This window comes from Bombina bombina, chromosome 2 (genome assembly GCF_027579735.1).
Source record: "Bombina bombina isolate aBomBom1 chromosome 2, aBomBom1.pri, whole genome shotgun sequence".
NCBI lineage: Eukaryota > Metazoa > Chordata > Amphibia > Anura > Bombinatoridae > Bombina > Bombina bombina.
This window is the reverse complement of record NC_069500.1, coordinates 6429821-6453205: the sequence shown is the minus strand read 5'-3', so window position 1 is coordinate 6453205 and position 23385 is coordinate 6429821. Positions and strand designations below refer to the sequence as shown.

General features: G+C 49.7%; 1 protein-coding gene across 1 annotated transcript in view; it reads left to right on the top strand.

The window, feature by feature from the left end:
* LOC128646832 (uncharacterized) overlaps nucleotides 1-23385 on the top strand; it is a 355386-nt gene that overhangs the window by 50327 nt on the left and 281674 nt on the right. The window contains exon 7 of the mRNA XM_053699630.1: nucleotides 15121-15395. Within this exon, the coding sequence (XP_053555605.1) occupies nucleotides 15121-15395 (275 nt within the window). The remainder of the gene's footprint in view (nucleotides 1-15120; nucleotides 15396-23385) is intronic.

Here is a 23385-nt window from a genome sequence, read left to right as displayed (position 1 = left end):
AAGTGATTTTATAATAGGTGGTTAATACACAGGTCTGAATATTTGTCAGATGGTATAAACAACAGTTAGGGTAGAGGAAGATTGTAAGAATTTGAATTCCAAGCTAATACAAAGGAGATATGATAGAAATAGGTTATGCAAACATAAAGCAAATCCAGCACAGTAGGGGTTACTGGAGAGAGTAAAGATTCAGAGCGCAGTTCCTCTCTCTGAGCACTCTGTGTGAATCTGCCTGCTAGCAATTGACAGCGAAGGCTGTGAGAGCACAGCTCCTATGTCTGTATACTCTGAGTGGAACTGCCTGTTAGCAATTGTCAGCGTGAAGGCTGTGAGATCAGCTGCAGAGTCTGTTGCAGGGAGAGGTGTAACAGCTGAACATCCAATGTAGAGAGCTGCACCAAGGTTAATTAAATTCTCCTTGTAAAGGTATATTAACTTAGAACAGGATACCTTAGACACTGAGGCTCAGTGTAATTTGTAGAATAGGATGTCCTATATTTGTAATCCAAATTAGGTAGATAGAAGCAATCAAAGTTACTCCAGATACACAGCGTGCAATTCAATAGCAAAACAAATTACCAAGCACTTGTCTGCAGGTGTGCTGGTGCTGAAATAGGGAGAAGGGGTGGAGTTACTAGGTGACTGGAAGATTAACCCTTACAGGTCCCCCCTCTCAGACAAGCCGTCCCACGGCTTGCGGACGAGGGCGATCCGGATGTCGCCGATGGAACAAGGCAACCAATCTCGGTGCGTGGATGTTTGCAGAAGGTTCCCAGGAGTCATCCTGGCTGGAGTAGCCCTTCCAGCAAACCAGATACTGAATTCCTCCGTTATGATGCCTGGAATCTACTAGTGCTTCAACTTCGAATTCGTCTGGTAAATCCCGAATTGGGTCCGGAGGAAGAACAATAGTGGTGTCCCTCATTGGTCTAGCAGGTTTTATCAGGGAGACATGGAATGTGGAGTGGATGTGCAAACTAGCAGGTAGAGCCAGAGTGACAGCATTTTCATTTACCAATCTAGTTATGGGAAAAGGCCCTATGAACTTCCTGGCTAGTTTCTTTGGTCTTCTCCTCTGGTCATAATATTTCTTTTGAGAGTCTTGGGCCTGTTTGATGTTATCTTGAAGAGTCTTGAAGACCTCCAGCATGGAATTAGTCTGCTGATCCACCAGTGGGGAATCTGAGACAACACCGGGGCTAATGAGAATGTAGAATGAAGCCCATGATTGGCATAGAAATGTGACATCTTAGTACTGGCATTACTTGCATCATTATAGGCATATTCGGCGAGTGGTAAGTATTCCTCCCAATCATGTTGATGTTGTGAACAGTAACACCGGAGGTACTGCTCGAGCCATTGGTTTGTTCTTTCCACCTGTCCGTTCGTCTGTTCATGATAGGATGACGAGAAACGATGATCGATCTGCAGAATTCTACAAAGATGTCTCCAGAAGTTGGACGTGAACTGTGTCCCTCTGTCCGAATACAGTGTAGAAGGGATTCCATGTAATTTGATTATATGCTTGATGAATAAAGCTGCTGTCTCTGATGCTGTAGAGAGTTTATGATAAGGTACGAAGTGTGCCATCTTAGTAAGATGATCTACGACAACTAGGATTGTTGTTTGTAAATTCGACACAGGTAGCTCTACGATAAAATCTAGATCAACATGTTGCCATGGTTTATCTGGAATGGGTAAAGGTATCAGAAGTCCAAACTGACTTTTATTTTCGTTTTTACAGGTGGTGCAGATAACGCAACTACTTATGTGTTCCTTTATTGAGTCCTTTAAGCCAGGCCACCAGAATTCTTTTGTAATTTTTTCTGATGTGTGTCTAACTCCCTGATGTCCAGATAGAGGAGTATCATGGAACAAGTGAATCAATTGTTGTCTGAGACTGACTGGGATATACAATTTATCATTGTGGTAGTAGAGGCCATTGGATTGTAGAGAGACCTGATCCTTTGGAAGAGTGGTATCAGTCTTCAGTGCCTCCATGATTTCTTTTGAATAGGATGATATAACTCCTAGGAAGCGTTCTGGTGGTATCATAGAATTTTGTGTTGGGGTTTCTGGGGGTTTGTCTTCTTTTCGTGACAAGGCATCTGCTTTGCCATTCTTGTTTGCTGGATGATAGATTATATTAAAGTTGAACCTGGAGAAGTACAGACTCCATCTCACCTGTCTTGCAGAAAGGGTCTTGTTGGTTTGCAGATACTCCAGGTTTTTATGATCAGTGTAGATCACCACTGGATGGAGAGTGCCCTCGAGAAGATGCCTCCAATGTTCTAGAGATCTCTTTATTGCGAGGAGTTCTTTGTCACCAATGGGATAGTTTCTTTCAGCAGGTGACATGACTTTGGACAGGTAAGCTACTGGATGGAGTGGTGTGGCTGGTGTCTCTCGTTGTGATAGGACCGCTCCGATGGCGTAATCCGAAGAATCCACCTCCAGAGTGTATGGTAGATCAGGATTGGGAAACTTCAAGATTGGAGCTGAAGTGAAACGGGACTTCAATTCTAGGAATGCATTGTTTGCTTGAGGATTCCAGCGGAATTGCATAGAACCGGTTAGTGTTGAGAGAGGTTTCGCAATTTTCGAAAAATTCTTAATAAATTTGCGATAATAATTGGCAAATCCTAAGAAACGTTGGAGCTCCTTTTTTGTTGTTGGTATTTTCCAATCAATGACTGTCTGCACTTTATTTTGTTCCATCTCAATTCCGGCAGGAGAAATATGATATCCTAAGAACGATATTTGGTTTGTGTGGAACACACATTTCTCCGGCTTAGCGTACAAGTGATGTGTACGTAAGCGGGAGAGGACCCACCGGACAGGTTTAATATGCTTGGATATATTTTTTGAATAGATTAAGATGTCGTCTAGATATATGACGATACATATGTCTAAGAGATCTCTAAAAATATCGTTGATGAAAAATTGAAACGATGCTGGGGCGTTGCAAAGCCCAAATGGCATCACAAGATATTCGTAGAGGCCGTACCTGGTACGGAACGCGGTGAGCCATTCATCACCGTCTCTAATGCGGACCAAATTGTAGGCTCCTCGCAGATCAAGCTTTGTATAAATAGTAGCTTGATGCAATCTCTCTATAAGTTCGGGAATTAACAGGAGAGGGTACCTATTTTTAATAGTCCTCTTATTAAGTTCCCGATAGTCTATTATGGGACGTAGAGATGAATCTTTGTTTTTAACAAAAAAAATTCCTGCTCCAGCTGGAGAGGTGGAGGGACGTATGAAGCCCTTACGTAAGTTTTCATCCAGGTATGTTTTCAAGTAATCCAATTCTGGCTTACTTAGAGGGTACAAATGACCATAAGGAACTACTGCTCCAGGTAGGAGATCTATCGGGCAGTCATAGACTCGATGTGGCGGTAGTGCCTCAGCCTCCTTTTTGCTGAATACGTCAATGAAATCGGAATATTCTTCAGGAAGTGTGAGTTCGTTTTCTTGCAGTTGTAGGAGCATACCCTGATGTGGATAGCAGGTGGTCTTGCAATAACTGGATGAGAGATCGACCGACAGGTCCTTCCAATTAATTTGTGGCTGGTGTTGTTGCAGCCAACTTAGGCCTAAGATTATAGGGAACAAAGGTGACGGTATTATATTGAATGTGAGATATTCAGTATGCCCTGATGGTGTTTTTACCTGTAAAGGTATTGTCTGCTGTGTAATGGGACCTGTGGAGATATTGGTACCATCAATAAGGCGAATAGTCACAGGTTGTTTCTTGCTCACAAAAGGAATTTTATTGACAGCTACAACATCTTTATCTATGTAATTTCCATAGGCTCCGCTGTCAACTATGGCATTAGTCGTCAGCCTGTTTTGGTCCCACTGTAAATGGAGAGAGAGATAACAGTAAGTGGAATTGCTCTGACAGGCATGTGCAGAGTGAATGTGATGGAACTTATTTTTTCTTGGTTTAAGAAGTACTGGACATTCTTTTACGGTGTGGCTGGGATTTGCACAGTACATACAGAGGTACTGTGTTCTCCTTCGGTTCCGTTCTTCCGAGGTAAGAGGACCTCTAATCACACCTATGTCCATAGGTTCGACTGTATTCCTGCTGGTAGTTGCTGGTTCAACATAAGTCGAGGGTTTAGAAGAGCTTTCTGCGGTACCCCTCTCAGTTCTCCTTTCTCGCAGCCTTCGATCTATTTGTATTGTTAGCTTCATTAATCTTTCCAAGGTATCGGAAAGCTCTACTCGGGCTAACTCATCCTTTATAGGATCTGAGAGTCCAATCCTGTATTGATTTTTTAGTGTGATGGCATTCGGTTGAATACAGTTTGAACTCTGTGATATACTCTTCAACCTGACGTCGGCCTTGTTTGAAGCCTCTCATATTGGATTCTGCAGATAACTGTAGGTTTGAATCAACGTAAAGTTCATCCATGGTAGCGAGGAACTGAGGGAGGGAGGATAAGACTGGATTATTGGTCTCATACAGCGTATCTGCCCACACCCTAGGTTCCCCTCGTAGGAATGATATCATAGTTAACACTTTGATTTTATCTGTACTATAGGTCTTTGGCTTCAATTGAAACAGCAGAGTGCAAGCATTTTTGAAATGTCTGTAATACTTGCGATTACCTGAGAAGGTATCAGGCAGCGATACTTGAGGTTCTATAATAGTCTCTGTAGTGGGTGGTTTTGGAGTGAGGGAGTCCCTAATTATTCCTCTTAAGGTCTGGTTCTCAACTTGAAGCTCCCTGAGTCCCTGTGAGAGCTGGTCCACTCTCTGGGATAGGTTATACACCACTTGTGGCAATTCTGCTGGGTCCATTTTTATGGGCTTGGTAATATGTGAGAATGGATCTGGATTCGTAGACCACAGCTGCAGAATTGTTTTGGAATAGTGGTGCTTGTTTCACTTCCTTAAGGAGCGCACCTATTGCTCAGGTGCACACAGGTTAAGAAGTGATTTAATAATAGGTGGTTAATACACAGGTCTGAATATTAGTCAGATGGTATAAACAACAGTTAGGGTAGAGGAAGATTGTAAGAATTTGGATTCCAAGCTAATACAAAGGAGATATGGTAGAAACAGGTTATGCAAACATAAAGCAAATCCAGCACAGTAGGGGTTACTGGAGAGAGTAAAGATTCAGAGCGCAGTTCCTCTCTCTGAGCACTCTGTGTGAATCTGCCTGCTAGCAATTGACAGCGAAGGCTGTGAGAGCGCAGCTCCTATGTCTGTGTACTCTGAGTCGAACTGCCTGTTATCAATTGTCAGTGTGAAGGCTGTGAGAGCACAGCTCCTATGTCTGTGTACTCTGAGTCGAACTGCCTGTTAGCAATTGTCAGTGTGAAGGCTGTGAGAGCGCAGCTTCTATGTCTGTGTACTCTGAGTCGAACTGCCTGTTATCAATTGTCAGTGTGAAGGCTGTGAGAGCGCAGCTCCTATGTCTGTGTACTCTGAGTCGAACTGCCTGTTAGCAATTGTCAGTGTGAAGGCTGTGAGATCAGCTGCAGAGTCTGTTGCAGGGAGAGGTGTAACAGCTGAACATCCAATGTAGAGAGCTGCACCAAGGTTAATTAAATTCTCCTTGTAAAGGTATATTAACTTAGAACAGGATACCTTAGACACTGAGGCTCAGTGTAATTTGTAGAATAGGACATCCTATATTTGTAATCCAAATTAGGTAGATAGAAGCAATCAAAGTTACTCCAGATACACAGCGTGCAATTCAATAGCAAAACAAATTACCAAGCACTTGTCTGCAGGTGTGCTGGTGCTGAAATAGGGAGAAGGGGTGGAGTTACTAGGTGACTGGAAGATTAACCCTTACAGCTGCCCTCCCAGCCGCTCGCGTACACAGCTGCCCTCCCAGCCGCTCGCGTACACAGCTGCCCTCCCAGCCGCTCGCGTACACAGCTGCCCTCCCAGCCGCTCGCGTACACAGCTGCCCTCCCAGCCTCTCCCCTCCCAGCCTCTAGTGTACACAGCTGCCCTCCCAGCCTCTCGTGTATACAGCTGCCCTCCCAGCCTCACGTGTACACGGCTGCCCTCCCAGCCTCTCCTCTCCCAGCCTCACGTGTACACGGCTGCCCTCCCAGCCTCTCCTCTCCCAGCCTCACGTGTACACGGCTGCCCTCCCAGCCTCTCCTCTCCCAGCCTCACGTGTACACGGCTGCCCTCCCAGCCTCTCCTCTCCCAGCCTCACGTGTACACGGCTGCCCTCCCAGCCTCTCCTCTACCAGTCTCACGTGTACACGGCTGCCCCCCAGCCTCTCCTCTACCAGCCTCACGTGTACACGGCTCCCCTCCCAGCCTCTCCCCTCCCAGCCTCTCCCCTCCCAGCCTCTCCCCTCCCAGCCTCTCCCCTCCCAGCCTCTCCTCTCCCAGCCTCTCCTCTCCCAGCCTCACGTGTACATGGCTGCCCTCCCAGCCTCTCCCTTCCCAGCCTCTCCCTTCCCAGCCTCTCCCTTCCCAGCCTCTCCCTTCCCAGCCTCTCCCCTCCCAGCCTCTCCTCTCCCAGCCTCATGTGTACACAGCTCCCTTCCCAGCCTCTCCCCTCCCAGCCTCATGTGTACACAGCTCCCTTCCCAGCCTCTCCCCTCCCAGCCTCTCCCCTCCCAGCCTCTCGTGTACACAGCTGCCCTCCCAGCCTCTCCCTTCCCAGCCTCTCCCTTCCCAGCCTCTCCCTTCCCAGCCTCTCCCCTCCCAGCCTCTCCTCTCCCAGCCTCTCCTCTCCCAGCCTCATGTGTACACAGCTCCCTTCCCAGCCTCTCCCCTCCCAGCCTCATGTGTACACAGCTCCCTTCCCAGCCTCTCCCCTCCCAGCCTCATGTGTACACAGCTCCCTTCCCAGCCTCTCGCCTCCCAGCCTCTCGTGTACACAGCTGCCCTCCCAGCCTCTCGTGTACACAGCTGCCCTCCCAGCCTCTCGTGTACACAGCTGCCCTCCCAGCCTCTCGTGTACACAGCTGCCCTCCCAGCCTCTCGTGTACACAGCTGCCCTCCCAGCCTCTCGTGTACACAGCTGCCCTCCCAGCCTCTCGTGTACACAGCTGCCCTCCCAGCCTCTCGTGTACACAGCTGCCCTCCCAGCCTCTCGTGTACACAGCTGCCCTCCCAGCCTCTCGTGTACACAGCTGCCCTCCCAGCCTCTCGTGTACACAGCTGCCCTCCCAGCCTCTCGTGTACACAGCTGCCCTCCCAGCCTCGCCTCTCCCCTCCCAGCCTCGCCTCTCCCCTCCCAGCCTCGCCTCTCCCCTCCCAGCCTCGCCTCTCCCCTCCCAGCCTCGCCTCTCCCCTCCCAGCCTCGCCTCTCCCCTCCTAGCCTCGCCTCTCCCCTCCTAGCCTCGCCTCTCCCCTCCCAGCCTCGCCTCTCCCCTCCCAGCCTCGCCTCTCCCCTCCCAGCCTCGCCTCGCCCCTCCCAGCCTCGCCTCTCCCCTCCCAGCCTCGCCTCTCCCCTCCCAGCCTCGCCTCTCCCCTCCCAGCCTCGCCTCTCCCCTCCCAGCCTCGCCTCTCCCCTCCCAGCCTCGCCTCTCCCCTCCCAGCCTCGCCTCTCCCCTCCCAGCCTCGCCTCGCCCCTCCCAGCCTCGCCTCGCTCCTCCCAGCCTCGCCTCGCCTCTCCCCTCCCCGCCTCGCCTCGCCTCTCCCCTCCCCGCCTCGCCTCGCCTCTCCCCTCCCCGCCTCGCCTCGCCTCTCCCCTCCCCGCCTCGCCTCGCCTCTCCCCTCCCAGCCTCTCCCCTCCCAGCCTCGCCTCGCCTCTCCCCTCCCCGCCTCGCCTCGCCTCTCCCCTCCCAGCCTCTCCCCTCCCAGCCTCGCCTCTCCCCTCCCAGCCTCGCCTCTCCCCTCCCAGCCTCGCCTCGCCCCTCCCAGCCTCGCCTCGCTCCTCCCAGCCTCGCCTCGCCTCTCCCCTCCCAGCCTCGCCTCGCCTCTCCCCTCCCAGCCTCGCCTCTCCCCTCCCAGCCTCGCCTCTCCCCTCCCAGCCTCGCCTCTCCCCTCCAAGCCTCGCCTCTCCCCTCCCAGCCTCGCCTCTCCCCTCCCAGCCTCGCCTCTCCCCTCCCAGCCTCGCCTCTCCCCTCCCAGCCTCGCCTCGCCCCTCCCAGCCTCGCCTCGCTCCTCCCAGCCTCGCCTCGCCTCTCCCCTCCCCGCCTCGCCTCGCCTCTCCCCTCCCCGCCTCGCCTCGCCTCTCCCCTCCCCGCCTCGCCTCGCCTCTCCCCTCCCAGCCTCGCCTCGCCTCTCCCCTCCCAGCCTCGCCTCTCCCCTCCCAGCCTCGCCTCTCCCCTCCCAGCCTCGCCTCTCCCCTCCCAGCCTCGCCTCTCCCCTCCTCGCCTCGCCTCTCCCCTCCCAGCCTCGCCTCTCCCCTCCCAGCCTCGCCTCTCCCCTCCCAGCCTCGCCTCTCCCCTCCCAGCCTCGCCTCTCCCCTCCCAGCCTCGCCTCTCCCCTCCCAGCCTCGCCTCTCCCCTCCCAGCCTCGCCTCTCCCCTCCCAGCCTCGCCTCTCCCCTCCCAGCCTCGCCTCGCCCCTCCCAGCCTCGCCTCGCCCCTCCCAGCCTCGCCTCGCTCCTCCCAGCCTCGCCTCGCCTCTCCCCTCCCCGCCTCGCCTCTCCCCTCCCCGCCTCGCCTCGCCTCTCCCCTCCCAGCCTCGCCTCGCCTCTCCCCTCCCAGCCTCGCCTCGCCCCTCCCAGCCTCGCCTCGCCTCGCCTCTCCCCTCCCCGCCTCGCCTCGCCTCTCCCCTCCCCGCCTCGCCTCGCCTCTCCCCTCCCCGCCTCGCCTCGCCTCTCCCCTCCCCGCCTCGCCTCTCCTCTCCCCTCCCAGCCTCTCCCCTCCCAGCCTCGCCTCGCCTCTCCCCGCCTCGCCTCGCCTCTCCCCTCCCAGCCTCTCCCCTCCCAGCCTCGCCTCTCCCCTCCCAGCCTCGCCTCTCCCCTCCCAGCCTCGCCTCTCCCCTCCCAGCCTCGCCTCTCCCCTCCCAGCCTCGCCTCGCCCCTCCCAGCCTCGCCTCGCCTCTCCCCTCCCAGCCTCGCCTCGCCTCTCCCCTCCCAGCCTCGCCTCTCCCCTCCCAGCCTCGCCTCTCCCCTCCAAGCCTCGCCTCTCCCCTCCCAGCCTCGCCTCTCCCCTCCCAGCCTCGCCTCTCCCCTCCCAGCCTCGCCTCGCCCCTCCCAGCCTCGCCTCGCTCCTCCCAGCCTCGCCTCGCCTCTCCCCTCCCCGCCTCGCCTCGCCTCTCCCCTCCCCGCCTCGCCTCGCCTCTCCCCTCCCAGCCTCGCCTCGCCTCTCCCCTCCCAGCCTCGCCTCTCCCCTCCCAGCCTCGCCTCTCCCCTCCCAGCCTCGCCTCTCCCCTCCCAGCCTCGCCTCTCCCCTCCCAGCCTCGCCTCTCCCCTCCCAGCCTCGCCTCTCCCCTCCCAGCCTCGCCTCTCCCCTCCCAGCCTCGCCTCTCCCCTCCCAGCCTCGCCTCTCCCCTCCCAGCCTCGCCTCTCCCCTCCCAGCCTCGCCTCGCCCCTCCCAGCCTCGCCTCGCCCCTCCCAGCCTCGCCTCGCCCCTCCCAGCCTCGCCTCGCCCCTCCCAGCCTCGCCTCGCCCCTCCCAGCCTCGCCTCGCCCCTCCCAGCCTCGCCTCGCCCCTCCCAGCCTCGCCTCGCCCCTCCCAGCCTCGCCTCGCCTCTCCCCTCCCCGCCTCGCCTCTCCCCTCCCCGCCTCGCCTCGCCTCTCCCCTCCCAGCCTCGCCTCGCCTCTCCCCTCCCAGCCTCGCCTCGCCTCTCCCCTCCCAGCCTCGCCTCGCCTCTCCCCTCCCAGCCTCGCCTCGCCTCTCCCCTCCCAGCCTCGCCTCGCCTCTCCCCTCCCAGCCTCGCCTCTCCCCTCCCAGCCTCGCCTCTCCCCTCCCAGCCTCGCCTCTCCCCTCCCAGCCTCGCCTCTCCCCTCCCAGCCTCGCCTCTCCCCTCCCAGCCTCGCCTCTCCCCTCCCAGCCTCGCCTCTCCCCTCCCAGCCTCGCCTCTCCCCTCCCAGCCTCGCCTCTCCCCCTCCCAGCCTCGCCTCTCCCCTCCCAGCCTCGCCTCTCCCCTCCCAGCCTCGCCTCTCCCCTCCCAGCCTCGCCTCTCCCCTCCCAGCCTCGCCTCTCCTCTCCCAGCCTCTCCTCTCCTCTCCCAGCCTCTCCCCTCCTCTCCCAGCCTCTCCCCTCCCAGCCTCATATGTACACGGCTGCCCTCCCAGCCTCTCGTGTACACGGCTGCCCTCCCAATACTCTGCAAGGGAGCAGGTTCAGGAGTAAGGAGCTGTTATGCAGAGGTGTCAGGTTTTGGGGTTAATGTTGTGTTTTGTCTGCGTGAGTCTTTCCTTTTAGGCATAATTAAACAGGTACAACGTTTTAGGAAATAAAGGAGATGGTTTTATTTATAGAATAAAGCAATGTAGAGATATGCAATTAGATAAGACAAAGTCTATAGGTTGTTGTATTAGGCAGGAATACAGTTCTTTGTAATAACAGGCAGGATACTTGCATATGCTGTAGACTGGAACAGTGGAATAACAGGCAGGAATGTAGAGCTTTGTAATAACAAGCAGGATACTTGCATATGCTGTAGAACTGTATAATAACAGGCAGGAATGCAGGGCTTTGTGTAACAGACAGGATATTTGCATATGTTGAAGACTGGAACTGTGTAATAACACGCAGGAAAGCAGAGCTTTGTAATAACAAGCAGGATAGTTGCATATGCTGTAGAACTGGAACTGTGTAGTATCAGGCAGGAAAGCAGAGCTTGTATAACAGACAGGATACTTGCATATGCTGAAGACTGGAACTGTGTAATAACAAGCAGGAATGCAGTGCCTTGTAATGACAAGCAGGAAACTTGCATATGCTGTAGACTGGACACAGTTGTAACAAACTGGAAACTTGCATAAACTGCTGTTACAGAAGCATTAGTTATTTTGTTGTGAAGAAACTTATTTCCCAGCAGCAATGCCTGAACCAGCCAAGCCAGCGCCTAAGAAGGGCTCCAAGAAAACTGTAACAAGTATCATTTCATAAAGGGTTAACTCTGTTCAGTTTTGAGAAAACTATTTTCTGAGGCAGGTTTCCTAGCATATTGTGTACTGTAATTAAGTTTGTGATAAGCATTCACTGCTAGGTGATAAGAAGGACTCAATTGTTTTCTTGTGTGTACTTGTTATCTGTGGTGGCCTGTCCAAGGGCTTTGTCTAAATGTGTGATGGGGGATTTTATGCTTCCCCCCCTGGGAGTGCCCTGTGTGCATGTAACCTAAATAAAAAGCAGGCTGGGCATCCCAGTCCTCAGTTCTTGGTTGTCCCTCAATCGCAGCGTTGACTCGTTTTTGTGGGCAGAAGGGTATCCTAGCTGTACTACAGCTAAGGGGGATTATTCTACATTTGCGAGACTCATATAGAATACTATGGAAAGCAGTTTCTCCCCTCTTCAGCAATAGGAATCCAGGCTACTAAGCGGTCCATCTCTCAGCGAGACTAAGGGTAACCGTAACAACTGCAAACTGGTACTTTGTAGAAACAAACAGGCAATTTGCATAGACTGCAATTGGAACTTTGTAGTATCAAGAAACAAGCAAGCAAAAGTACCTGAGTCAGTCCTTAGGAAAGAGAGTTTTAGGCAAGCTCAATTGCCAGGAAATCAGTCCAAAATGAAACACAGTGCCAATGGATTATCCAGAAGAGTAATCAGTAATTGTAGCAGAAATCAGGAACCAGGAAATCCAACAAATCAGTATTTCACACAGGAAACTGGAGCAGAGAGTCTTTCAGAGTATAACTCTTAATATCAAGGCCCAGAATTGCAAACAAACCTCCCAGATAAAGCAGGCTGCTGATTACATGATTTGTTTCAGCTGGCAAGCAGGTGGAGCCAGAGAGCCAAAGTTGCAGCAAACAGAAAAACACAATATTCTTTTCCTGTGATCAAGCCATCTGGTGGCATAGTGGTAAAACAACAGGCTGGGAAAAAACAGCTGCAGAAATAGAGACAGGTCCCAGGTTTAATTCCAGGCTGGATCCTGACACCCAGCCTCACGTGTACACAGCTGCCCTCCCAGCCTCACATGTACACGGCTGCCCTCCCAGCCTCTCCTCTCCCAGCCTCACGTGTACACGGCTGCCCTCCCAGCCTCACGTGTACACGGCTGCCCTCCCAGCCTCACGTGTACACGGCTGCCCTCCCAGCCTCACGTGTACACGGCTGACCTCCCAGCCTCACGTGTACACGGCTGACCTCCCAGCCTCACGTGTACACAGCTGCCCTCCCAGCCTCTCCTCTCCCAGCCTCACGTGTACACGGCTGCCCTCCCAGCCTCTCCTCTCCCAGCCTCACGTGTACACGGCTGCCCTCCCAGCCTCTCCTCTCCCAGCCTCACGTGTACACGGCTGCCCTCCCAGCCTCTCCTCTCCCAGCCTCACGTGTACACGGCTGCCCTCCCAGCCTCTCCTCTCCCAGCCTCTCGTGTACACGGCTGCCCTCCCGGCCTCTCGTGTACACGGCTGCCCTCCCGGCCTCTCGTGTACATGGCTGCCCTCCCGGCCTCTCGTGTACATGGCTGCCCTCCCGGCCTCTCGTGTACATGGCTGCCCTCCCGGCCTCTCGTGTACATGGCTGCCCTCCCGGCCTCTCGTTTACACGGCTGACCTCCCAGCCTCACGTGTACACGGCTGACCTCCCAGCCTCACGTGTACACAGCTGCCCTCCCAGCCTCTCCTCTCCCAGCCTCACGTGTACACGGCTGCCCTCCCAGCCTCACGTGTACACGGCTGCCCTCCCAGCCTCACGTGTACACGGCTGCCCTCCCAGCCTCACGTGTACACGGCTGCCCTCCCAGCCTCACGTGTACACGGCTGCCCTCCCAGCCTCACGTGTACACGGCTGCCCTCCCAGCCTCACGTGTACACGGCTGCCCTCCCAGCCTCACGTGTACACGGCTGCCCTCCCAGCCTCACGTGTACACGGCTGCCCTCCCAGCCTCACGTGTACACGGCTGCCCTCCCAGCCTCACGTGTACACGGCTGCCCTCCCAGCCTCACGTGTACACGGCTGCCCTCCCAGCCTCACGTGTACACGGCTGCCCTCCCAGCCTCACGTGTACACGGCTGCCCTCCCAGCCTCACGTGTACACGGCTGCCCTCCCAGCCTCACGTGTACACGGCTGCCCTCCCAGCCTCACGTGTACACGGCTGACCTCCCAGCCTCACGTGTACACGGCTGCCCTCCCAGCCTCTCCTCTCCCAGCCTCACATGTACACGGCTGCCCTCCCAGCCTCTCCTCTCCCAGCCTCACGTGTACACGGCTGCCCTCCCAGCCTCACGTGTACACGGCTGCCCTCCCAGCCTCACGTGTACACGGCTGCCCTCCCAGCCTCACGTGTACACGGCTGCCCTCCCAGCCTCACGTGTACACGGCTGACCTCCCAGCCTCACGTGTACACGGCTGACCTCCCAGCCTCACGTGTACACGGCTGACCTCCCAGCCTCACGTGTACACGGCTGACCTCCCAGCCTCACGTGTACACGGCTGACCTCCCAGCCTCACGTGTACACGGCTGACCTCCCAGCCTCACGTGTACACGGCTGACCTCCCAGCCTCACGTGTACACGGCTGACCTCCCAGCCTCACGTGTACACGGCTGACCTCCCAGCCTCACGTGTACACGGCTGACCTCCCAGCCTCACGTGTACACGGCTGACCTCCCAGCCTCACGTGTACACGGCTGACCTCCCAGCCTCTCCTCTCCCAGCCTCACGTGTACACGGCTGACCTCCCAGCCTCTCCTCTCCCAGCCTCACGTGTACACGGCTGCCCTCCCAGCCTCTCCTCTCCCAGCCTCACGTGTACACGGCTGCCCTCCCAGCCTCTCCTCTCCCATCCTCACGTGTACACGGCTGCCCTCCCAGCCTCTCCTCTCCCAGCCTCACGTGTACACGGCTGACCTCCCAGCCTCACGTGTACACGGCTGCCCTCCCAGCCTCACGTGTACACGGCTGACCTCCCAGCCTCACGTGTACACGGCTGCCCTCCCAGCCTCTCCTCTCCCAGCCTCACGTGTACACGGCTGACCTCCCAGCCTCACGTGTACACGGCTGCCCTCCCAGCCTCACGTGTACACGGCTGACCTCCCAGCCTCACGTGTACACGGCTGCCCTCCCAGCCTCTCCTCTCCCAGCCTCACATGTACACGGCTGCCCTCCCAGCCTCTCCTCTCCCATCCTCACGTGTACACGGCTGCCCTCCCAGCCTCTCCTCTCCCATCCTCACGTGTACACAGCTGCCCTCCCAGCCTCTCCTCTCCCAGCCTCACGTGTACACGGCTGCCCTCCCAGCCTCACGTGTACACGGCTGCCCTCCCAGCCTCACGTGTACACGGCTGCCCTCCCAGCCTCACGTGTACACGGCTGCCCTCCCAGCCTCACGTGTACACGGCTGCCCTCCCAGCCTCACGTGTACACGGCTGCCCTCCCAGCCTCACGTGTACACGGCTGCCCTCCCAGCCTCACGTGTACACGGCTGCCCTCCCAGCCTCACGTGTACACGGCTGACCTCCCAGCCTCACGTGTACACGGCTGACCTCCCAGCCTCACGTGTACACGGCTGACCTCCCAGCCTCACGTGTACACGGCTGACCTCCCAGCCTCACGTGTACACGGCTGACCTCCCAGCCTCACGTGTACACGGCTGACCTCCCAGCCTCACGTGTACACGGCTGACCTCCCAGCCTCTCCTCTCCCAGCCTCATGTGTACACGGCTGCCCTCCCAGCCTCACGTGTACACGGCTGCCCTCCCAGCCTCACGTGTACACGGCTGCTCTCCCAGCCTCACGTGTACACGGCTGCCCTCCCAGCCTCTCCCCTCCCAGCCTCTCGTGTACACGGCTGCCCTCCCGGCCTCTCGTGTACATGGCTGCCCTCCCGGCCTCTCGTGTACACGGCTGCCCTCCCGGCCTCTCGTGTACACGGCTGCCCTCCCGGCCTCTCGTGTACACGGCTGCCCTCCCGGCCTCTCCCCTCCCGGCCTCATGTGTACACAGCTGCCCTCCTGTCCTCTGTGGTGTGCGCCTGCTAGCCTCTTGGGTAGGTAATTGTGTAATAACTTAAATTACTGCCTGTTCTATGTTGTTGTTTTTTTGTATTTCAGTTTTCCCCGGTTGCCTATTGTCAGATGGTGGTTCCTATCTGGCGCCCGCAGAGCATTTCTGGGCAGTAAATATGGACCAGGCAGTCAGGCTGCGTATGGATCATTCAGTGCCAGGTTCTGCTGCTCCATTAACGGTACCACAGCTGCTTACGGATTCCCTGAGGCGGTTTGGGTCAGAGGTGGCACTGTGCATGAGAAGGGCACAGCAGTGGTACAAAACCACATACCAGGAGTATGGTCATCAGTGTCGAGCAGTGGCCAAGGGGCTTTTAAAGGTAGGTGTCTGGTAACTGTTAGTTACCTGAAGTAAACTGCTCTTTAGTGTCAGTACCTTAATCCCATCACCCCTGGGGCTCCCTTTGATCCCATCACCCCTGGGGCACCCTTTGATCCCATCACCCCTGGGGCACCCTTTGATCCCATTTCCCCTGGGGCACCCTTTGATCCCATTTCCCCTGGGGCACCCTTTGATCCCATTTCCCCTGGGGCACCCTTTGATCCCATTACCCCTGGGGCACCCTTTGATCCCATCACCCCTGGGGCACCCTTTGATCCCATCACCCCTGGGGCACCCTTTGATCCCATCACCCATCACCCATGTGATCAAACAATAATCTCACTATCTATTGTTGTTAATGTCTTTATACATACAATAAGCAGAAGGAATAAATATTGTTGTAAATTTGTCTTTATAATATGTAGAGGTTATAACTATTGTAATTTGTTTTTATAAATACAATAAGTAGTGGTAATAAATACCGTTATAAATATAATAAATAGAGGTAATATTGTTATAAATTGTCTTTATAAATATAATAAATAGAGATAATATTGTTATAAATTGTTTTTATAAATATAATAAGTAGAGGTAATATTGTTATAAATTGTCTTTATAAATATAATAAGTAAAGGTAATATTGTTATAAATTGTTTTTATAAATATAATAAGTAGAGGTAATATTGTTATAAATTGTCTTTATAAATATAATAAGTAGAGGTAATATTTCTTTCATGTAATTAGCAAGAGTCCATGAGCTAGTGACGTATGGGATATACATTCCTACCAGGAGGGGCAAAGTTTCCCAAACCTCAAAATGCCCATAAATACACCCCTCACCACACCCACAATTCAGTTTTACAAACTTTGCCTCCGATGGAGGTGGTGAAGTAAGTTTGTGCTAGATTCTACGTTGATATGCGCTCCGCAGCAAGTTGGAGCCCGGTTTTCCTCTCAGCGTGCAGTGAATGTCAGAGGGATGTGAGGAGAGTATTGCCTATTTGAATGCAGTGATCTCCTTCTACGGGGTCTATTTCATAGGTTCTCTGTTATCGGTCGTAGAGATTCATCTCTTACCTCCCTTTTCAGATCGACGATATACTCTTATATATACCATTACCTCTGCTGATTCTCGTTTCAGTACTGGTTTGGCTTTCTACAAACATGTAGATGAGTGTCCTGGGGTAAGTAAGTAAGCTTATTTTCTGTGACACTCTAAGCTATGGTTGGGCACTTTGTTTATAAAGTTCTAAATATATGTATTCAAACATTTATTTGCCTTGACTCAGAATGTTCAACTTTCCTTATTTTCAGACAGTCAGTTTCATATTTGGGATAATGCATTTGATTTAATCATTTTTTCTTACCTTCAAAAATTTGACTCTTCCCTGTGGGCTGTTAGGCTCGCGGGGGCTGAAAATGCTTCATTTTATTGCGTCATTTTTGGCGCGGATTTTTTTGGCGCAAAATATTCGTTTCCGTTTCCGGCGTCATACGTGTCGCCGGAAGTTGCGTCATTTTTTTGACGTTATTTTGCGCCAAAAATGTCGGCGTTCCGGATGTGGCGTCATTTTGGCGCCAAAAAGCATTTAGGCGCCAAATAATGTGGGCGTCTTTTTGGCGCGAAAAATATGGGCGTCGCTTTTGTCTCCACATTATTTAAGTCTCATTTTTCATTGCTTCTGGTTGCTAGAAGCTTGTTCTTTGGCATTTTTTCCCATTCCTGAAACTGTCATTTAAGGAATTTGATCAACTTTGCTTTATATATATATATATGTTGTTTTTTCTCTTACATATTGCAAGATGTCTCACGTTGCATCTGAGTCAGAAGATACTACAGGAAAATCGCTGTCTAGTGCTGAATCTACCAAAGCTAAGTGTATCTGCTGTAAACTTTTGGTAGCTATTTCTCCAGCTGTTGTTTGTATTGATTGTCATGACAAACTTGTTAAAGCAGATAATATTTCCTTTAGTAAAGTACCATTGCCTGTTGCAGTTCCTTCAACATCTAAGGTGCAGAATGTTCCTGATAATATAAGAGATTTTGTTTCTGAATCCATAAAGAAGGCTATGTCTGTTATTTCTCCTTCTAGTAAACGTAAAAAATCTTTTAAAACTTCTCTCCCTACAGATGAATTTTTAAATGAACATCATCATTCTGATGACTCTTCTGGTTCAGAGGATTCTGTCTCAGAGGTTGATGCTGATAAATCTTCATATTTATTTAAAATGGAATTTATTCGTTCTTTACTTAAAGAAGTACTAATTGCTTTAGAAATAGTTGATTCTGGTCCTCTTGATACTAATTCTAAACGTTTGGATAAGGTATTTAAAGCTCCTGTGGTTATTCCAGAAGTTTTTCCTGTTCCTAATGCTATTTCTGCAGTAATTTCCAAAGAATGGGATAAATTGGGTAATTCATTTACTCCTTCTAAACGTTTTAAGCAATTATATCCTGTACCGTCTGACAGATTAGAATTTTGGGACAAAATCCCTAAAGTTGATGGGGCTATTTCTACCCTTGCTAAACTCCGCCTCAGAGAATTACAGCTCATTCTACTAGGTCAGTTTCTACTTCCTGGGCGTTTAGGAATGAAGCTTCGGTTGACCAGATTTGCAAAGCAGCAACTTGGTCCTCTTTGCATACTTTTACTAAATTCTACCATTTTGATGTATTTTCTTCTTCTGAAGCAGTTTTTGGTACAAAAGTACTTCAGGCAGCGGTTTCAGTTTGAATCTTCTGCTTATGTTTTTCGTTAAACTTTATTTTTGGGTGTGGATTATTTTCAGCAGGAATTGGCTGTCTTTATTTTATCCCTCCCTCTCTAGTGACTCTTGTGTGGAAAGATCCACATCTTGGGTAGTCATTATCCCATACGTCACTAGCTCATGGACTCTTGCTAATTACATGAAAGAAAACATAATTTATGTAAGAACTTACCTGATAAATTCATTTCTTTCATATTAGCAAGAGTCCATGAGGCCCGCCCTTTTTTTGTGGTGGTTATGATTTTGTATAAAGCACAATTATTCCAATTCCTTATTTTATATGCTTTCGCACTTTTTTATCACCCCACTTCTTGGCTATTCGTTAAACTGAATTGTGGGTGTGGTGAGGGGTGTATTTATGGGCATTTTGAGGTTTGGGAAACTTTGCCCCTCCTGGTAGGAATGTATATCCCATACGTCACTAGCTCATGGACTCTTGCTAATATGAAAGAAATGTATTTATCAGGTAAGTTCTTACATAAATTATGTTTTTTTATAAATTGTCTTTATAAATATAATAAATAGAGGTAATATTGTTATAAATTGTCTTTATAAATATAATAAGTAGAGGTAATATTGTTATAAATTGTCTTTATAAATATAATAAATACAGGTAATATTGTTATAAATTGTCTTTATAAATATAAGTAGTAGAGGTAATATTGTTATAAATTGTCTTTATAAATATAAGTAGTAGAGGTAATATTGTTATAAATTGTCTTTATAAATATAAGTAGTAGAGGTAATATTGTTATAAATTGTCTTTATAAATATAATAAGTAGAGGTAATATTGTTATAAATTGTCTTTATAAATATAATAAGTAGAGGTAATATTGTTATAAATTGTCTTTATAAATATAAGTAGTAGAGGTAATATTGTTATAAATTGTCTTTATAAATATAATAAGTAGTAGAGGTAATATTGTTATAAATTGTCTTTATAAATATAATAAGTAGTAGAGGTAATATTGTTATAAATTGTCTTTATAAATATAATAAGTAGTAGAGGTAATATTGTTATAAATTGTCTTTATAAATATAATAAGTAGTAGAGGTAATATTGTTATAAATTGTCTTTATAAATATAATAAGTAGTAGAGGTAATATTGTTATAAATTGTCTTTATAAATATAAGTAGTAGAGGTAATATTGTTATAAATTGTCTTTATAAATATAAGTAGTAGAGGTAATATTGTTATAAATTGTCTTTATAAATATAAGTAGTAGAGGTAATATTGTTATAAATTGTCTTTATAAATATAAGTAGTAGAGGTAATATTGTTATAAATTGTCTTTATAAATATAATAAGTAGTAGAGGTAATATTGTTATAAATTGTCTTTATAAATATAATAAGTAGTAGAGGTAATATTGTTATAAATTGTCTTTATAAGTAATAGAGAAAATTGGATTTCTTTTTGCTACAAGCAAGATTTTTGGGTATAGCTTTAGTCCACGTCAAAGTTTTCCTAACATATTTGCTGCCCATGGTATAGAAAGCCAGAGTAGGTTTCCTCTGTTCTTTTTTCTACAGGTCTCTGTAAGGAGTATGTATCCTGTCACGCCTTGTGAGCTGTCATCCAGTTGGATTGCAGGTAAGTGCTTTTGTCTTCTAGGGATTGCTTGGGACTTTTTATATCCCTGATTTGGGATATTTATAGGCAGGCTGCATGCACTGTGCTGTTGATGGAGACTAAGGTGTTAATGGTAAATATTAACCTCTATTTTTTGTGGCTCTTATATGGGGGTATGTTTGTTCCTAGGGCACATAAGATGAATCTTCATGGGGTTCAATGTAGGAATGTTTGTTGTGAATTTTCAAACTTTCAGTGTGTCTATCTGGGCTTACAGCTGCAACAGCTTTTTGCGTTTTTTTTTAACTGTTTTTAACCGCCTATCACTAGATAGGCGCATGTTCTATGATGCTTTTAGTATGACTGGATCAGAAGCGCGTGCTTTTCTTGTTTGCTGCGCTGTCTGACGAGGTCATGTGACCCGATCTTCCACATTCAGTAAGCGGAGCGGTGTTTTCCTGACGACATCTCCTGTTGAAGCTGGATTTTTCGGTTCAGTAGGAGAATCCTGTGTCTTATTTTGTTGCTTGTTTTACGGCTGGAGGTCTGGTAGGGGGCCTCAGTGTAGAAAGCCTGACTTATACCTATTTATATTTTTTGTATAGCATTCTTAGGACACAGATTGGGGGAATTATTTAAAGTGACATTACATTTGATTTAACTTATTTTTTTCTTTTTATATATTATGGAGGTGGATGAAGGTTCCCTCCCTTGTGATAAATGTTTATTGTGTCTGGAGACAGATTGTTTTGCCTATGCAATCGTGTGCTGCTTGTTTATCTAAAACTTTGCAATGTAAAGATAAATTGTTACCCTCTGAGCCCGATAAAATCTATCAGGATGCTGCTGTTCAGGCTAAGCTATAGCTTTCTCCTCAAATGTCCCAAGCCTCTTTGGCATAACATGCAGTGCCTTGCGGTTCCTCTCAACCTCATGGAGGAGTATATTTGCCTGCTGATTTCACTTCATCTTCTGCGGTATCTGTGGCATTATCTGCTTTTCCTGTATTGGGAAAACGCAAGAGGAAAACTAAACATTTATATAGTAAGTATCTGTTTCTGCTGCTGCTACGCAGGTTGTCCTCCCTCATAAGTCTGATGGGGAGGTATCCTCGGCGGCCTCTGAGAGTGAAATCTCAGATTTAGACAGTGTAAATCCTTTGCCTGATTCTGAAGAAGTTTAAGCTTGAACACCTTTGTGTATTGTTAAAGGAGGTATTGGCTACTTTGGACGACTCAGATTCATGTCGTCAAACCTAAAAAATCTAGTAAACTTAATAGATACTATCATGTTCCTTCCTCTGTTGAAGTGTTTCCTTTTCCAGACCGTGTGACTGAGATTATTTTACAGGAATGGGAGAAGCCAAGGATTCCTTTTTCCCATCTCCTGTTTTAAAAAGATGTTTCCTGTTGCTGACTCCATTAAGAACTCTTGGTGCACGGTGCCTAAAGTAGAAGGGGCTATTTCTACTCTGGCTAAGAGAACTACAATCCCTATAGAGGATAGCTGCTCTTTTAAGGATCCCATGGACAAGAGGCTGGAGGCTTATTTGAAGATGATGTATGTTCATCAGGGTCTTCAATGGCAACCTGCAGTTTGTATTGCAACTGTAGCTAGTGCAGCATCTTATTGGTGCAATGCTTTGTCTGAATCTATTTTAGAGGAGACTGTTGGATGAAATCCAAGATAAGATTAAGGCTCTTAAATTATCCAATTCCTTTATTTCTGATGCTAACATGCAAGTTATTAAACTGGGAGCCAAGATGTCTGGCTTTACTTTCCTAGCGCCAGGGCTTTGTGGTTAAAATCTTGGTCAGCTGATGTTACCTCCAAGTCCAAGCTTCTGGCACTTCCTTACAAGGGTAAAACCTTGTTTGGACCTGGTCTGGCAGAAATAATTTCTGAGATTACAGGTGGAAAAGGGTCTTTTCTACCACAAGACTAGAAGAATATGCCTAAAGGACGTCAAAGCAATTTTCGTTCCTTTCGTAATTTCAGGGGTCAAAAGACTTCCTCTTCCAAGCAGGAACAGTCCAATCAGTATTGGAATAAGGGGAAGCAGTCAAAGAAACCCAAAGCTGATTCTAAGTCAGCATGAAGGTTCTGCCCCTGGTCCGGGATCGGATCAAGTGGGGGGCAGACTTTCTCTTTTGTCAAGCCTGGATACAAGATGTCCCAGATCCTTCGGCTGTGGACATATCTCAGGGGTACAAAATAAAATTCAAATCTCTTCTTCCCAAGGGCAGGTTCCACCTCTCAAGATTATCTGTAAATTGGTAAAAAGAGAGGCACTCTTGAACTGCGTTCAGGACCTTTCTTCCTTGAGAGTGATTGTTCCATTTCCTTTAAGGGAACAGGGTCTATGATTTTATTCAAATCTGTTTGTGGTTCCCAAAAAAGGGGGAACTCTACAACCCATTTTAGACCTAAAGTGCCTCAACAAGTTTCTTGGGGTGCCATCCTTAAAAATGGAAACCATTTGTTCCATTCTTCCTTTGGTCCAAGAGGGTCAGTTCATGATGACCATAGACCTGAAGGATGCATATCTTCATGTTCCTATCCACAAGGATCATCACAAGTTCCTGAGATTTGCCTTTCTGGACAAACATTTTCAGTTTGTGGCTCTTCCGTTTGGCCATGGCACAGCTCCCAGAATTTCCTCAAAGGTTTTGGGGACTCTTTTGGCAGTAGTCAGGTCTCGTGGAATTGCAGTGGCGCCCTACTTGGATGACATTTTGGTTCAGACGCCATCTTTTCAACAAGCAAACTCTCATACAGAGATCTTAGTGTCTTTTCTTCTACAAGATATGACGAGTCCATGGATTTCATCCTTACTTGTGGGATTTTTCCTCCTGCTAACAGGAAGTGGCAAAGAGCACCACAGCAGAGCTGTATATATAGCTCCTCCCTTCCCTCCACCCCCAGTCATTCACTTTGCCTGTGTTAGTAATAGGAAGAGGTAAAGTGAGGTGTTAGTTTTAGATTCTTCAATCAAGAAGTTTTTTTTTATTTTAAAATGGTACCGGTGAGTACTATTTTCCTCAGGGAGAAATGGATTAAGAAATTAAGAATTTTTTCTGCCCTGAGGTTGATGATCTTAGCAGACGTTACTAAGATCCATTTTGGTTACCACAGAACTTCTGAAGGTAGTGCAAGAGAAATCTTCAGTGTGGAGAACGGTGTCATGCTACAAGCAGCATTGAGGTATGTTCAGTCTTTTATTTCTGAGGAGACTTGTTATATCAGAACTGGCTGACATTTTTCCCTGCAAGGGAAGGGGTAAGCAGTAGACCTGTATGACTGAGAGTGTTACTGAAATTCCTGTGTTTTATACATATTGCTATTACGGTTTGCATATCTATATTGGGCTTGACACTGGGAGAGGCAGCTTGACATGTATATATTTTATATTTAAGGTCAGTGGGGCTGCAGTTATTTGTTAGACGATTATAAATCAGGGGACCACATGGCTTTATTTTTTCAAACCGCTTCCCATGCGGTTAGGCAGACTTTGATGCAACGTCCATGATGGGCGGGGCCTATTTCGCGCGCTCAGACGCTCAGTTTTCTCTCACTAAGAAGGCAGCAGGCATCAGCTCCGGTGGGGCCTAAAGTTGTTTTCCAGTCACTGGATCATTGTCGAGT